Here is a 14,299-nt window from a genome sequence, read left to right on the forward strand (position 1 = left end):
CAAAATAGACAGATAAGAAGAAGCCCATGTTTTGTGCGAATATAAATCAAATAGTGGGGTATTATTGGTATTGCTCGTATTTTTCTTGGATATGTGGCAGTCAGAGACTGTGATAGCCAGCCTGACTGGGTGCTTGCTAATACTCTAGATACATGAATGATAGTAAACTATGCCATTCATCTCCTCCTGGGACTGATCCTACAGAAAAGTCTCAAAAACTTGTGGAGTAGTTGGATCATCTAAACACAAAATCAATACGTAGAAACATGTTGCAATGTGCCCTAAATCCTGCTGCTAATCATGGATCCCTCTTCTATTCACCAGCCACCCTCCTCCCGTGAGAAATACCGTTGGTGAAGATGGGATTTGAACCCACGACCTTGTTTCTCACCAAGGAATGATCCCCAGCATTCAGTGCCTATTCACAAGGATGACACACTTAACAGTATATACTATAAAATAGCGGGTATATATTTAATGCCGGTGCTGAGGAGGCTACCTACCCAGGCTAGGTGCTTTAGGCGAGCATTCCGTAAAATTCATTCTTCCTTCAGCTGCAGGTTCACATCGCCTCTCGTACGCGTGATTTCAATTCCAGAATACTCGACGAAAGCTATCGCACTCGGTTTTTCTACGCAGACAGTCACCTCGTTGAAGTCCGTATATTGCATGGCCGTGTTTGCGATCTGTTGAGCTAAAGCCTCGACTGTTTTGAAGCTGGACTTTTCAATGTCCTGTGGGTAATCGATGTATAGATGTCAGCCAAAAAACAATTCGCCAATAAAAAAATGCATACGTTCTTGTCCCAAGGATCTTGCGATACATCAATTAATTCCTGCGCCACTATATGCCCATGATAGATAAAATAAATAAATAAATAAAAAATAAAAAAAATAAAAACTCACATTTGCGATATGCCTTGCCACGTTCTGCAAAGCCTGCACAATCCAGTCGTACCGAGGATCGATCCCATTCCGCTTTTGAAAAACAAGAGATACCAGCACTGCCTGCTTGACTTCCCGTTCATGGGGATTAACTCCGACAATACAATTGCACCGTAAACTGTCAATACGGTATATGTGTTGTGTCTCATCAATGGCTTGGGCTCCCGGCTTTGTGGCTCGATAGATAGCTTGATGCTTTAGGCCCTTCTCAGCTCTCAGAATCGCTTTAGGAAGATGTATTGAGATATCAACTTCAGTTCCTGCCATATCCAACCCCTGAGCTATGGCACTCGACTGTATAGTATCCCGAGCCAATGTAAATGCAACATCTGCAGCATTATAAGCTATCGCTGGTAAGTCGACGTCCCTAGCATGCCTGTCCTCAAGCGCTGTCACATGGAGTAATCTCGCCTCAATCTTACGATATAGCTCGCCATAGTTGAGGGTAAAGGAAACATCATCTGTGTGCCCACATTGCTCGATAAGGGGGCGAGGATGTGAGACGCGAAATGAGAATGTGGCAGGCTGTGGTTTACCCTTGCGACCCCAGGCATCGGAGCCAAAGCATATTGGGAAGGGGAAGCTAACATGACGGAGCTGGACGGCGTCGAATACCCGTAGAGCATCAGAAGACATCTTTTTAAACGAAAACGAAGCAAACTAACTGGTTACTAGCCCCGTTCATTTTTCCGGTGCCCGTTCAATGAGGACTGGTGATTGTAAGCAGCAACTGGGATGAAGAAGCTGAGAGCTTTGATATTTTTTTGAGGGGCGTTGGGAGAGGGAAAATAAAATTTCCGTCCGCGAAAACCGAGCTTAGCTGGGGGAATTCATACCGTTGATCTATTCCTCCGTAGATGCTCTGCGAACAGTTACCGATCCTTATTTACAAAATATTCTTACCCCTCCTATCCTGGAGAAAATTCCTCAAATGACCATGTCCATCCGGTCTTCTATGAATGTTATTAAGAAACAATGTCGAGTGTTCTCAAAAAGTGTCATCATAATAATTACCTAGGTAACAGCGAAGATGGCCGAATATAAACTCAAATTGCAATCTGGGCAAATGTACAAAACAAAATGCCTGAGGTTATTGTCGTAATTAATACATTGGTCCTTCAGGGGAAGGGTTTTCCAGTTCCATATGTGGTTCCATTTCCGTCCACATAATCCCACTTGAATGTAAACCCCTCAGCAGCACCGCATATCCCTTCGCTTTATCCTGAAAAAAAGAAAGAGGAAGTTGACAGGGGGAAAAGGGCAGCAAAGCGCAACAGCTGAGGACATCATCAGTGGAATTCATTGAACCCCTTTTCCTTCCTTACTTTTCACCATGGAATTTGTTCATAAGTATCATCAGATGGTTTTGTAGACTAGGAGGTTGCACAAACAAGACGAACACATCCACACCCACCAACCTACACACACACACACACACACACAAAAAGGGAAATTAGGAAAACATGAGCACAGAATCAAAAACAAAACGAAGCAAAGAAATTTCGATATCTACCGGTATATGCCTGGTTATTGCCTTCAACCCGTTTCGGATAGCAAACTAGACGGGAGGTTCCAATCCAGCTGGATATCGAATAGCAGAACGAGGTCAAGGTCAAAGGTCGGCCAAGGTCGGCAATACTTACGCTTATACCAACCCCTTTGGACTGCCGGTAATGGTATCGAAGAATCAGAGTGAACAAGAAAAGAAAAAAAAAGGAGACCGGCGGTATCGTGTTTTGGCAAATTATGCTCTGTTGGAATCAGGGACAAGTATAGGTTCTAAGGTATTAAGTATCAGGTTCGCGTGCGGGGAATCATTAAATATGTTTTTACACATCGATCGAACAAGAATTGGAAGTGGTTTCTGCATAAAAACGCAGGCACAACAAAGAAGAATCTGAGGAAAATATAGATACGAGCGGGGAATCAAAAGGTACAAAACATAAAAAACAAAGAAAAAAAGAGTTCTCTACCAGTAAGGGCGGCGGTCATATCCATAATCGCCTCTTGGTGGTGGGGGGCTCCGTGGGCGGCCGTATTGCCTGGGAGCGTAGGGGTCATCATAATGACGAGGTGGGGGTGGAGGAGGGCCTCGTGGGTCATAACCATCGTCATATGGGCGGCGGGGTGGATGTGGGTAATCATCAATACGAGAACGAGGAGGAGGAGATCTGCGTCCATAGCTATCGCGTTCATAATAGTCACGACGAGAGGCCGGTGAACGCTCGCGGTAGTGGTTGCGGGGGCTATACCCACGTGGAGGTGCCCCGCGCCGGTCATATTCCTCATAAGGGTGGTACCCGCCACGCCGCCCAGGTGAGCGGGAACGGTATGGCTCACGGGGTTGGCGATCCTCCTGGGATTGAATCTAGTAGACAATGAGAACTAAGCCACCCGGAGGGGAAGACCAAGGGGATTCCTACGTCCTGCGTGCATAAGACCCTAGAGCCCTTGAATTCACGGCCGTCCAGTTTCTCAACGGCGGTTTTGAGGTCACTTCCTGTTTCAAATTCGACAAATCTTTTTGGTTTTTGTTTGATTCAACAAAGCCTATCAGCGATCCTGGTCCCAAAAAAGAAGAGAAATTGGTCGGCCCTGGAGAGATCGGGAATACTCACCCTCTTCCATCATGGCCGGTCTCAGAGTACACTACATCAAGGCCAGACTGTCGTGCGAAATCTTTGAGATCCTAAAGAAGGTGGATGTGTAAGTCCAATTTCCAGACGAAATGGGTAAACCGCCAGGTTCCTTCCAAACTAGAGTCCGGGGAAACTCCAAACACGGAAAACTCCAGCAAGTGGCAAAACTCTACACCTATGATGGAATGTAGGGGGAAGAAATGGGGAATGGCACATATCACGAGGTCCAAATGGAAGTAAATCCTAGGGATTCCAGGGGGAAATGGAGCTTAGCTAACCTGCCAACTAGTTTCTGGAAGTCCAGAGATCTGCATGCGGTAGATTGTCCGCCGTGGACGTGGAGCGCTGGAACGATCCGGCGGTCCAGAGAAAGTTTCTTTGTGGCGTGGTCCACGGGCGAACTGTACAGTGAGACGTTCACCCTTGAAATCCGTTCCATCTACAAGCCAGAGTGGTCAAAAATAGAAAGCCCCCTGGCGGTGAAGAAGTTGGGAAATCTCATAAGTTCACATAGACATACGGAAAGCTAAAGGAAACATGAAATTAGGCTGTGTCCCACAAACAGGCATATGAACGAAAAACGTACCTGGCACAACATCCTTCGCATCCATAGCATCCTCATATTCGATGAAGCCAAAACCACTCATGAGCTTTATTTCTGTGATCTTGCCGGAGCCGTGGTGGGAATTGAAATGATCTTCGATCTCCTGCTTAGTGACTGGAAAAAAAAAAACAAGTCCAGGCCAAAAAAGGCGTGTTTTGAGTCAGCTCTCGAGGCCAAACGATCCAGTAACGAGAAAGCCAGTAGTGAATTCCATTAGGGATGCATAAAATTTCTTTTTAGATCTTATTCTTTCTTATTGAGCACTTGGATTTTTGACTGTAGCAAATCCCTTAATTTCTGACTGTGTCATATGCGTAGTCACAGTCCTCGATAGGACGAAAGTAATCCAGAGATTCCAATGGAACATGGGGTAGGTTTTTTGTGCCAGAGCCGTACACATTGGGATTTGACAGTGCTCAAGAACGAAGCTCAAGTATGAGGAGGATGTAGTAGCAGTAGTAGTAGTAGTAGTAGTAGTAGTAGTAGTAGTAGTAAGACCAGCATACCGTTGCGGGGCAGATTCCCGAGATAGAGACGCGTGGATGAGACTTCACTCATGATGGGCTGTCGATGCGATAAGGATCGCAGACGCACAGAAAGAAGGTGAAAAAAGTATCCTGAAGCCGAAGTTGTGCGCTTATGCGTGTTTGTATATTCCTGGACAAGCAATACCTAGGAAGTCGAGATATGCGAGCAGCGAGACCGGTAAAGGAATGGGGGTGGTGTTCCTTTCCAGATTACCGAAGCAATTTTCGGTAGCCTGGACAGCCTGTTGTTTCCTAAAGGATTCGAAATGGGAAGGAATACGTTCCTTCAGGGGATGAAGACAGCAGAACGGCCAAGTGCTGAATATAGAGAGATGTCGTGGATCAAATCGTTGCAGGTGTGGAGATGGAGGAGGGATGCGATGTGATGCGATGTCGATGCGATGATGGGCAAATGGATGTTGGATGAGATGGAGGGGGATGGAATGACAGCAAGGCTGAGAAAGGCGGTTCAGGGGGGCAGAATAGTCTTGTGCCCCCAACAAACAATACCTGGGCTTGGTCGCCTCACTTTCGATAACAGAACACGTTTGTGCCACTTTGACCGGGGGTTGTATTAAATATTGCGGGAAGAGACTTGGATGGAATCTCCAGGGATTCCCAGTGCAGTGTGTGATGAATATTTTGTTGGAAATTAATAACGCGCAGTGTGCATTAGTTTGTTTGAAAAAAAAATTTACATGTAGCTAGTTTGAGCTAGATCGCTTCCTAACTTCGTGATTCACCAGTCGAACAGTAGTTAATTAAACATCTTGATCCAGCGTATTGTGATGAACAGGAGACGCACAATGGGAATAGTGATATAGAGCACAAACAAACAGTAATTCCTCTATCAAAATTTCACCAGCAGAATCGCATAGAGTTTGCCAGAAACGAACAGATATCAATAATGGAACATGGAAAGTATGCGGTTTTCTAGGTCAGGTAATATTTTGGACCTTCACCGCCTTGAGGTGTTTGCCAGTTGATATCTTGGGTCGGGACCTTGATGTCGCAGGTTTTACAATGAATACAACTGTAAAAATCGAATTTCATAGTCAGTGGTCATTATTGACAAACTAGACGAGAGGGAGACAGAGAATTAAGAGAGAACAATGGACAACTTACTTTTGCGCATTGATCTGGAACCGGACTCCCAACTCTTTACTCGGATCCTCGACGTACTCATAGACTCCGGCAGGGCAAAACCTATTCTCGACCCCTTGATATTTCGGCCAGGCGAGCTTGGTGTGCTTGTCCCAGTCCTTGACCTGAAGGTGTACCGGCTGGTCCTCTTCGTGGTTGGTGCCAGTCCGGCTAACGCTTGTTAAAATATCGAAACTAATCACTCCATCTGGTTTCGGATACTCGATTTTCGTGCACTCGTACGCAGCCTTGGTGGCATCAGGATCTGTGCAGTGGTGGCTCAAGGTCCAGGGCGTCTTGCCACGGAAAATGTACGCTTCTAAGCCGGAGTACATGATGCCGCCGTAGATTCCCAGCGGAGTTGCGAATGAAGGGCGCATGTTTCGTACTTCTTTGAGTTCCTTCCATATGGAAGAATTTCGGAGGCCGTCCTCGTAGTCGTACAGGAATACACTTGAGCTGTCTGGATTTGAAGAAAGGGCTGAGTATGCTGCCTGAGCAGCAATCATGCCAGACCGCATAGCGTTATGTGTGCCCTTGATTTTAGGAACATTCATGAACCCCGCAGTATCTCCGATCAAGGCACCACCCGGGAAAGCGCATTTTGGTATGGACTGAAAGCCTCCCTCAGCAAGCGCGCGAGCTCCATAGGAGATGCATTTCCCGCCCTCCAGTACGGATTTGATAAGAGGATGGTGTTTCAGTTTCTGAAATTCCCCATATGGAGATAACCAGGGGTTAGGGTAATCAAGACCAACAACCAGCCCAAGAGTAACCATGTTATCGCCAAAATGATACATGAATGATCCTCCATACACATCCTTGGGCAAGGGGTAACCCAACGTATGAAGAATTTCTCCCTTTCGGAATTTCTCAGGCTGGATCTCCCAAACCTCCTTCACTCCCAGTCCATATGTTTGAGATTGGCTGTCCCGTCGCAGGTCGAATTTCTTGATAACTTGCTTTGTTAAGCTTCCGTGGCATCCTTCAGCAAGCAGCGTGACTCTGGCATGGAACTCCATTCCCCGTTCGAAGGAATCCTTGGGCTTCCCATCGCGCCCAATACCAAGATCGTTGGTAGCGACTCCCTTGACCGATCCGTCCGACTTGTACAGTACCTCACTTGCGGCGAAACCAGGATATATCTCAACTCCAACTTCTTCCGCCCGCTCTCCGAGCCACTTGCATAACTGACTCAAACTGATGATGTAATTGCCGTGGTTATTCATCTGCGGCGGGCATGGAATTGGGAAGGCATGTTTGCTAGTAAGGAAACGCATGCGATCCGACTTCGCAGGCGTTGCATGTTCAAATCTCGAGGGATTGTCCTCTGACAACCAATCTGGAAGCAATTCATTGATCGCACTGGGCTCTAAAACATTGCCCGACATTATATGATCCCCAATCTCTCCTGCTTTCTCCAAAAGTATAACCCTGAAATCTTCATTGCCCGCTTCGTTTGCGATTTTCTTGAGCTGTATAGCTGCGGCGAGACCGGCGGGGCCTATCCTCAAAATATTCACAAAAACAATGTCGGTCAGTCTTTCCGCCATCTAAACCAGAGCTAGAAAAAGGGGGGCTACTTTTCTAGACAGAGGGTTATTTAAAAAAAAAAAAAAAAAAAAACGCACCGCCACCAACGATGCAAACATCGACACTGTCCGATTCCCGTTCAATCTGGGAAGGATCAAAGGTATCAGAGTCACCAGGATATCGCCTTTGCAGAGTGTTCGAAAAACTCTGTATCTGGTTTAAACAGACATTCTGTGTTGGGAATTGTCGTTGTTGGATAGCTCGTCGCCGACTGGAAGGGAACCCTATGAGCGCATGGGTAGAATAGGCGCGGAACCCAGATTTGGCCACACTTGCTCTCCAAGAGACCGGTGCGAATTCACGCCTCAGGAGAGACATGATTGTGGTGTGTGAGGCCATGGCTGCGGGCATACAAACGAGAGTTAAGGTAAACCAGCCTCCGATCGAGGTAAATAATATATATTGAGTAATTAGCAGTGCGATCGCGGGATGAACTCTTCAACTCCGGATATTTCTGGATAACGCCGCCTGAGCAAGAACAGCCGAGGAATCTCGCTCTGACCAATAAAAAGGTGTCGAATGGAAATCATGCTAGTAACCATTTATATCCCATTTTCATCTTGAATAGCAACAGTTGGAACGATCGACTAACCATTCTGCAAAGGCATGAAAAAGAAACTATGCAAGTAGTATAGATATACTTTGCCCCGGCCCCCCAATATGCAACTAGCCATTTTGAAGAAGGTTTTAAAAAAACTCGGGCGATTGGAATATCTAGCACTACAATAGAATGGGAATTCTGTCGCTCAGAAGACCAATCGTTGGGCGCTTGGTTTAGTGGTATAATACGTCATTCGCATTGACGGGGTCGCCGGTTCGATTCCGGCAGCGTCCAATTGTTATTCTTCTTCCACTTTTTTATTTATTCTCTTTACTGGTAAATTTGGTATCCTTCATTTTCCTCAGAGCTGTCCTGATGGTTTTTTTCCTGCTGCAATGGACTCTCTTATTATTTCAAGCGACATGGATTTGAATACAGTTTGTCCGTTTATTGACAGCTTTGGGGCTACATGTAAACACAAAATCGAGTTTGATAACCTCTCTGGCATCATTCCGTCTTCAAGCAGCTCTTATGACACCAACCTGAACCCGTGAAAATAAACTTGAAAACCCAGGAGAATGGGGTGAAAACAAGGGAGGAAAAACTTCATAACCTGGCAGCAAGCGACTCTCCATCGCTAATAAACCACCGTGACCTAGTGTTCTGCCTCCTAGGTAGCTATTCTTATATGACCCTCTATGAGGATCTGGATAGTCTTGATGATGAGGATGAGGGTTACTCCTGCAGCTTCTCGCCAGGACGCACTCGAAGCAGAAAAACACCGGTGAAGATGCAGTTAGTTTCGCATGACCAGAAGTCAGGTTGATCGTATCAACCTCATGAACAATGCTTATTTGCAAGCAGCATAAAGGCTATCCAGGAGTCAAGCAAGCATCAACCATCCGATGCACAAGGACCAGATATGGTTTCGCTCGATTGCAAAGGAATAGGTTTGTAACACTTTGGCATATGAGATACTATTAGCGACGGCGTTTATTCGTGCTGCTTCCCGTCAATGATCGGCCGCTGGTGGAGTCCCAAGGCATCAGGGACTGTTGATGATAGCGGAATACATGCACGTAAGGATAGAAAGTGGGGGTCGCCGAAATTGAATTGATATAAGTGATTTCGGACACGTTCTCAGACGACAGTTCAAGTATTGTTGACATCTTTTACTTCATACCAACAGGGTTTCGCATGGTATTATACCTGGCTTGTGCGGCGTGCTTCTGAATATTCAGGATAGGCAGAAGAACCGAATATCCCCCGATCGAAGCTCTTTTCACAATTAAAGCCTCTTCATAAAGCCGTGCCACATACGAAATTACGGTCCGAACGAATCAGACAAACTCCTCTGTAGGAGTTTTGGTGGAGACCTCGAGATCCCGAGTAATCCGCCTTGCGCATGTAGTGAAGCAAAAGTGCTCTCTATAAGCTTTTGCAAAACATATTTCCTGACGGATATCGTTAATGGAAACTCCGACATCGGACGACCTCTCACGGTGACATTCGACCGCCAAGGAAATCAAAAGCCGCGGTGATGGCCCGGTTTCCAAAACTGGCTATCACTGCTCCAACCAGTGGGGTAGCATTGAAGACATACCAGAAACCCAGCAATCACCGTTAAAAAAACCCAACATAGGAACTCCACAGGCTGTTTGCCGGGAATTTCTTTCCAGTCCAGGCCTCATACTCAGGCCTCATACTCAAAGGGAAGAATAACTTCGTGAGAGGTACCGTGGACTGTTCGCCAATTATGGATGTAAACAGCAATCAAACCTGTTGAGCGTCCAGATGGTACCGTTTCCCAAACACACTCGGCATCTCCACGACAATGACGATGTTAGCATAGCAGAAGATGACTGCACTGCGTATGAGAAAGCAAATGCTCATGACGTCAATGTAGCGAGCCAGGCTAAAAGGACTGATTATGTCCCCCCAGTTTAAAAGGAGTGAAAATCAATCCGATGGGGAATCAAACTGCTCTTGGGCGGGACTCCGCCATTCATCACCAACCGCGTCCCGGCGAAACAGCGTTTCATCCCCCTAAAACCAGATAACCGATGAACTGGCAAGAGTTGGATGGGATCCTTGTTAGAAGTACATGGTAGAGAACGTCGATTAGAATGGTAACAGACGTCAAATTTTGCACAGTACATACGTACGAGAAAGCAGTATGTAGGAGATTCGGGATGGATTCTGCTCTCTTTCAAGACCAGCCTACGCCCACAGGGAAACGGGGCGGATAGACTGGCGCGACGCTGGTTAGCTATTAAATATGTTATTAGATAGTGCAGGTGGTTTTGTATGAGATTGTCGTCGGTCCAACTCCCGCGGGACATGTATTCCGATCTCGGCAGGACGATTTTCAACCCCTTCTTGGACTGGCCCATGAATGGAAAACCCCATTTACCTACCTTCCATATGTTGGGCTGGATGAGAAGCTCTCTATTCCGAACATTCTAGACATGGTAAAAATTTTACCAGGCAGCAGCACGTCCTTAGAAGGGGGGAAATAATAATTTCATTCAGAGCAAGCCCTGGCATTCAGAATCATGGTACGTAAAAGGTTCCCCCGATTTTAAGCTTCCACTGTCTGTAACAAGCAGGTAATACGGCTTTCAACTTCTGCGTGAGTCTTCTCCTAGGGAAATTTGTTGAAAGTTGCTATGTGTCCCATACATAAAGCCAGTCCAGAACCCAATAGACCCAGAAAATTATCCAGAGCATTATGTGAGTCCTACCAGCCAATCGGTAAAACTTATTCTGATAAGAGGTATGTTCCAGGGAACTGCAGCCTGCAGCTCGCAGCCCGCAGAAACGTACCATGCAACATGACATATCCATTATACCAGCATGTGGGAAAGGAAAGTATTTGTTTGCCAGACGAAGAAAATGGAAGAATTTGCCTGTTGCCTATTGTCCGTCCTGGCGGCACGGACCAATCCGGAGAAGAGAACATCCACAGGGCGTTGAAAATCTTTACTGCTGAAGGTCGAGCCCTTTATCGAAGTATATTCCCTCCAAAAGTTCAACCCAACAAACGATTTTCTCCCTCCCCATCCACCCCCTAGCAGGAAATATGGGTAAATAGATAATGAATTGAAACTCGTTATTCCGCAATACCCCGAGCTTTGGAAGAAACTCGGGCAACTAGATAACCCGGCAAGCACACAACTCCTCATATCTCTCTACCTTATCTCGTTTACTTTTGAGTTATCAGGATAGCGTCACGCTATGCGAGGTGTGTGGAGGTTGCAAAGATTTTTTTTTTTCAACTCGTTGAGGCACAACATCAGCCAGCCGCCACTCATTTTAAGCATAATTTCATATAACAACTCCAAAAATTCAAGACTGGATTTCGGTAAGGATCCCCGAAACAAAAAAAAAAAAAAAATAGAAAAAAAAAAATAGAGGGGGTCCAAGAAATGGCGTTGGCGTTGGATCCACATATTTGTGGACAGTGTGATCACGAGGCCAAGAAAAAGGTATCATCCAACCTGCTTTCAAACAGGATGAGAAAAAAGTAAAAGAAACGACAAAGGGCTAACGGTTCAGCGGCAAGCCACATCTCGGGCTTGTGAGATTTATATTAAATGTAATGTTCATCAAAGAGAGGAACAAGGAAAAGTAACGTCAAGTCCCAACGGAATCAAGCCTTGCGCTTTCGTCATGGCTTGCTCAAATTAATCATGCTCACTCTCTGAAAAGTAAGCACCTCCGTCGCCCCGCTATGCGGCCAGGGCCGCCCATTCTGGCCCCCCGGACGGTTAGAATTTTGCGTTCCAGGAAAGCCAAAAAAAAAAAAAAAAAAAAAAAAAAAAAAAATAGACCTGCGGCTCTTTTGGTGTTGAGAAGCAATACACGGTGGAATGGTTCCTAAATTAAATTTAGAATTTTGGGTTGTTACCGGATCGGGAACCCTAGGCGATGCGACCGACCGCTTTCGCTCGGGCGGTTGCAAACGGGAAAAGCAAAAACGAAAAAAGGGGCTGTGCAGCGGTTTTTTTTTTTTTTTTTTTTTTTTTTTTTGGGTACGTTCGGTTTCGTTGCGGTTCTTGTACCTGTACGCTGTTGTATTGTAAATCTTGCGCGACGAAAGAAAAAAGCAACACGGTTGGGGAGGCGACGGCAGTTAGTTGGTTGGATCCCAAGGTATCCCGGGTAGGAGGTGATATGGATGGATTTTTGACATTCATGGTAAAACAAGGTTTCTCTGTCGAAATATATGGAATGCTGCTTGCTGGGATCTCTTTCGCCTGCCTGTAGGCTGCCTCCTGTCAATACGCTCCTTGCAAGGATATTCCCTTCTCCCAATGCTGTTGTTCAGATTGAGCGGGATAAGAAATGGATCGGCCTTGCTGAGGAACGACTGCTGCTCGATTGGTTGAACAGGCATCAGCTTGCCGTAAATAAACAAGATGTGTGAGAAGAGCCACTTTCCATCCTCCACCAGGCTGCAGCTCGCCAGAAGTCTTGGACCAAGCGGGCCATAATGGAATCGCAGTATTCAACCCCTCGTCCGCGTCAGCTGGCCTTGGTAGTTTAGAACCATCCAATCCCCTGAAGTGATTGAACAGCACAAATCATCTCTTCAAAGACGGTGCCGAGATAAGGTGTTGGAGAAATCGAAGAAGAATAAACAAAACTGTCAAGAAGGGTTTAAACAATAAAAAAGAAAAGAAAAAAGGGGCTAGCCAACTAACCTTCCAGGCGATTTAACTATTCTTTTTTTTTTTTTTTTTTTTTTTTTTTTTTTTTTTTTTTCTTTTTCGAACGCGCAACAGCAGTTGAAGGCTGACGTGATCGACGATTCCGCGCAGTTTCAGGCGCAGTGATTGGTGCGTGCAGGAACGTGGTGATTAGGTGAGCCTGACGCGGCCTTTCAGGGATAACCAGCACCCGCCAAGACCCGGGGAGGGAAAATCAGGGTTAGGGTTAGGGTTAGGGTTAGCGTTGTAAAAGCGGCGATGTCAACAGAGTGATGCTGATGATTGGTACCGAAGGTTGTGGGGAGAGAGTTCAAACCCCCTCCTCCATTTCCCTCCATTTCCCTCCATTTCGCCCTGTTGCTCCGCGGGCAACAGCAAGTTTTGCCGTAAGGTTTTGCGCGGGCAGTCGCCGGCAGCGCACGAGAGAGGGTCAAAAGAGCCAAGGCAGTCAGTCACGCAATGCAGGCAGGCTGAGCCAGGGCCTGGGTCCTTTGAATCATCGCAGGTTTTGGACTCTGATGCGGAAGTCAGAGAGGCAGGAACAACCATGGAACAACCCCAAAACGGCGCATCCACCAAAGCGTATTCAGGGGTAGCAGAAGTGGTTGGATACGCGAGGCTATTGGCCCGACTTGGGTTAGGGCTGTTACAGGCTGATCGGCAACGGAGGAGCGGTTGGGAGGTTTGGAATTGGTTCCTATAACCCTGACCCAAGGTTTCTTGGGTCCCAACCCTTCTGCCCACCGCGCCGCGCTGATTGGCCAGATCCACGTGGAGGCGTACCAGGGATGGGCCAGAGTCAAAAGAGCGCATCGCCGCCTGGGAAAGTGGGTGTGGGTTGGTTCCAGCAAGCCCCCCGGGGGTGAGACAGAGACCAATCATCGGGCAACCCCGGGGGCGGTCGCCCAAAACTCCCGAAGTTAGGCGAAGGACGGCGCTAGGGAAAGTCGTCCTTCCTCCTTGGTTTCTGCTGGTTGGCCGCACCATTGTAGTGGGGTGGCGGTGACCCGTCCACAGAAGGCGGGCCCGGGTGCGTGGGGATAAGCCCGCAGCGTCATGGAAATGGCCCGTAGTATAAAAGCAGGCGTCCTCCCAACTTTTCTGGGTTTCGTCTGGTGGTTTTGCTCTGGTCTTGGCAATCGTCGGGAACGCCCATACACTCTCCTGCTTCCTCCTTCCTCCGACTTCCCTCTCTCTCTTCCGCTGCTCAGTTCCACCGGTTCCGCCCCTGTCCTCCTCCCCCTCCCCCTCCCCTTCCCCTTCCCCTTCCCCCCAGACCTTTCAGGGGGGCATAAAGGGCTTAGTTCTACGCCCCTATTGGAGGGTGTTGTATGGTACGGGGGGGATTAAGAAGAGAGATAGTTCTAGTTTCCTACTTCTTCATCTTTTGTGTCATAATGTAACAACACAATATTATATCAACAAGATTACAAAAACAAGTACGACTATCCTGCTCATAGTGATTACATATGGCATACTGGGCCTGTCCCGGGTTGAAGCTCGTACTGCTGTTTTCTAGACGTGAAAATATGTCTCTGTACAAAAAAACTATGTTATGCTACGCATGATCATGAGACGTAATCTTCAAAAAACAAC

The 14,299-nt window shown here is 46.9% G+C and overlaps 4 protein-coding genes and 1 non-coding gene across 5 annotated transcripts; 1 reads left to right on the forward strand and 4 right to left on the reverse strand.

Moving 5' to 3' along the window:
• Window positions 1-539: 539 nt before the first annotated feature.
• On the reverse strand, window positions 540-1,580 carry PADG_11117 (dihydroneopterin aldolase; the record flags this gene model as incomplete). Its single annotated transcript, XM_010758415.1, has 2 exons — window positions 540-734; window positions 906-1,580. 2 exons carry the CDS (start codon window positions 1,578-1,580, stop codon window positions 540-542), a joined length of 870 nt encoding a protein of 289 aa, XP_010756717.1.
• Window positions 1,581-2,913: 1,333 nt separating this feature from the next.
• On the reverse strand, window positions 2,914-4,745 carry PADG_00576 (uncharacterized protein; the record flags this gene model as incomplete). The annotated part of the gene is made up of 6 exons (XM_010758106.1): window positions 2,914-3,312; window positions 3,368-3,464; window positions 3,563-3,633; window positions 3,862-4,022; window positions 4,170-4,301; window positions 4,694-4,745. The coding sequence occupies 6 exons, from the start codon at window positions 4,743-4,745 to the stop codon at window positions 2,914-2,916; spliced, it is 912 nt and encodes a 303-aa protein (XP_010756408.1).
• A 902-nt stretch (window positions 4,746-5,647) lies between these two features.
• On the reverse strand, window positions 5,648-7,789 carry PADG_00577 (uncharacterized protein; the record flags this gene model as incomplete). The annotated part of the gene is made up of 3 exons (XM_010758107.1): window positions 5,648-5,747; window positions 5,840-7,361; window positions 7,489-7,789. The coding sequence occupies 3 exons, from the start codon at window positions 7,787-7,789 to the stop codon at window positions 5,648-5,650; spliced, it is 1,923 nt and encodes a 640-aa protein (XP_010756409.1).
• Window positions 7,790-8,213: 424 nt separating this feature from the next.
• Window positions 8,214-8,285, forward strand: PADG_11118. Its single transcript has one exon. It is a non-coding gene; the product is annotated as a tRNA-Ala (tRNA).
• A 4,679-nt stretch (window positions 8,286-12,964) lies between these two features.
• On the reverse strand, window positions 12,965-14,161 carry PADG_00578 (uncharacterized protein; the record flags this gene model as incomplete). Its single annotated transcript, XM_010757590.1, has 2 exons — window positions 12,965-13,981; window positions 14,135-14,161. The coding sequence occupies 2 exons, from the start codon at window positions 14,159-14,161 to the stop codon at window positions 12,965-12,967; spliced, it is 1,044 nt and encodes a 347-aa protein (XP_010755892.1).
• Between the last annotated feature and the right edge of the window lie 138 nt (window positions 14,162-14,299).

This window comes from Paracoccidioides brasiliensis (genome assembly GCF_000150735.1).
Source record: "Paracoccidioides brasiliensis Pb18 unplaced genomic scaffold supercont2.1, whole genome shotgun sequence".
Taxonomy (NCBI): Eukaryota; Fungi; Ascomycota; class Eurotiomycetes; order Onygenales; family Ajellomycetaceae; genus Paracoccidioides; species Paracoccidioides brasiliensis.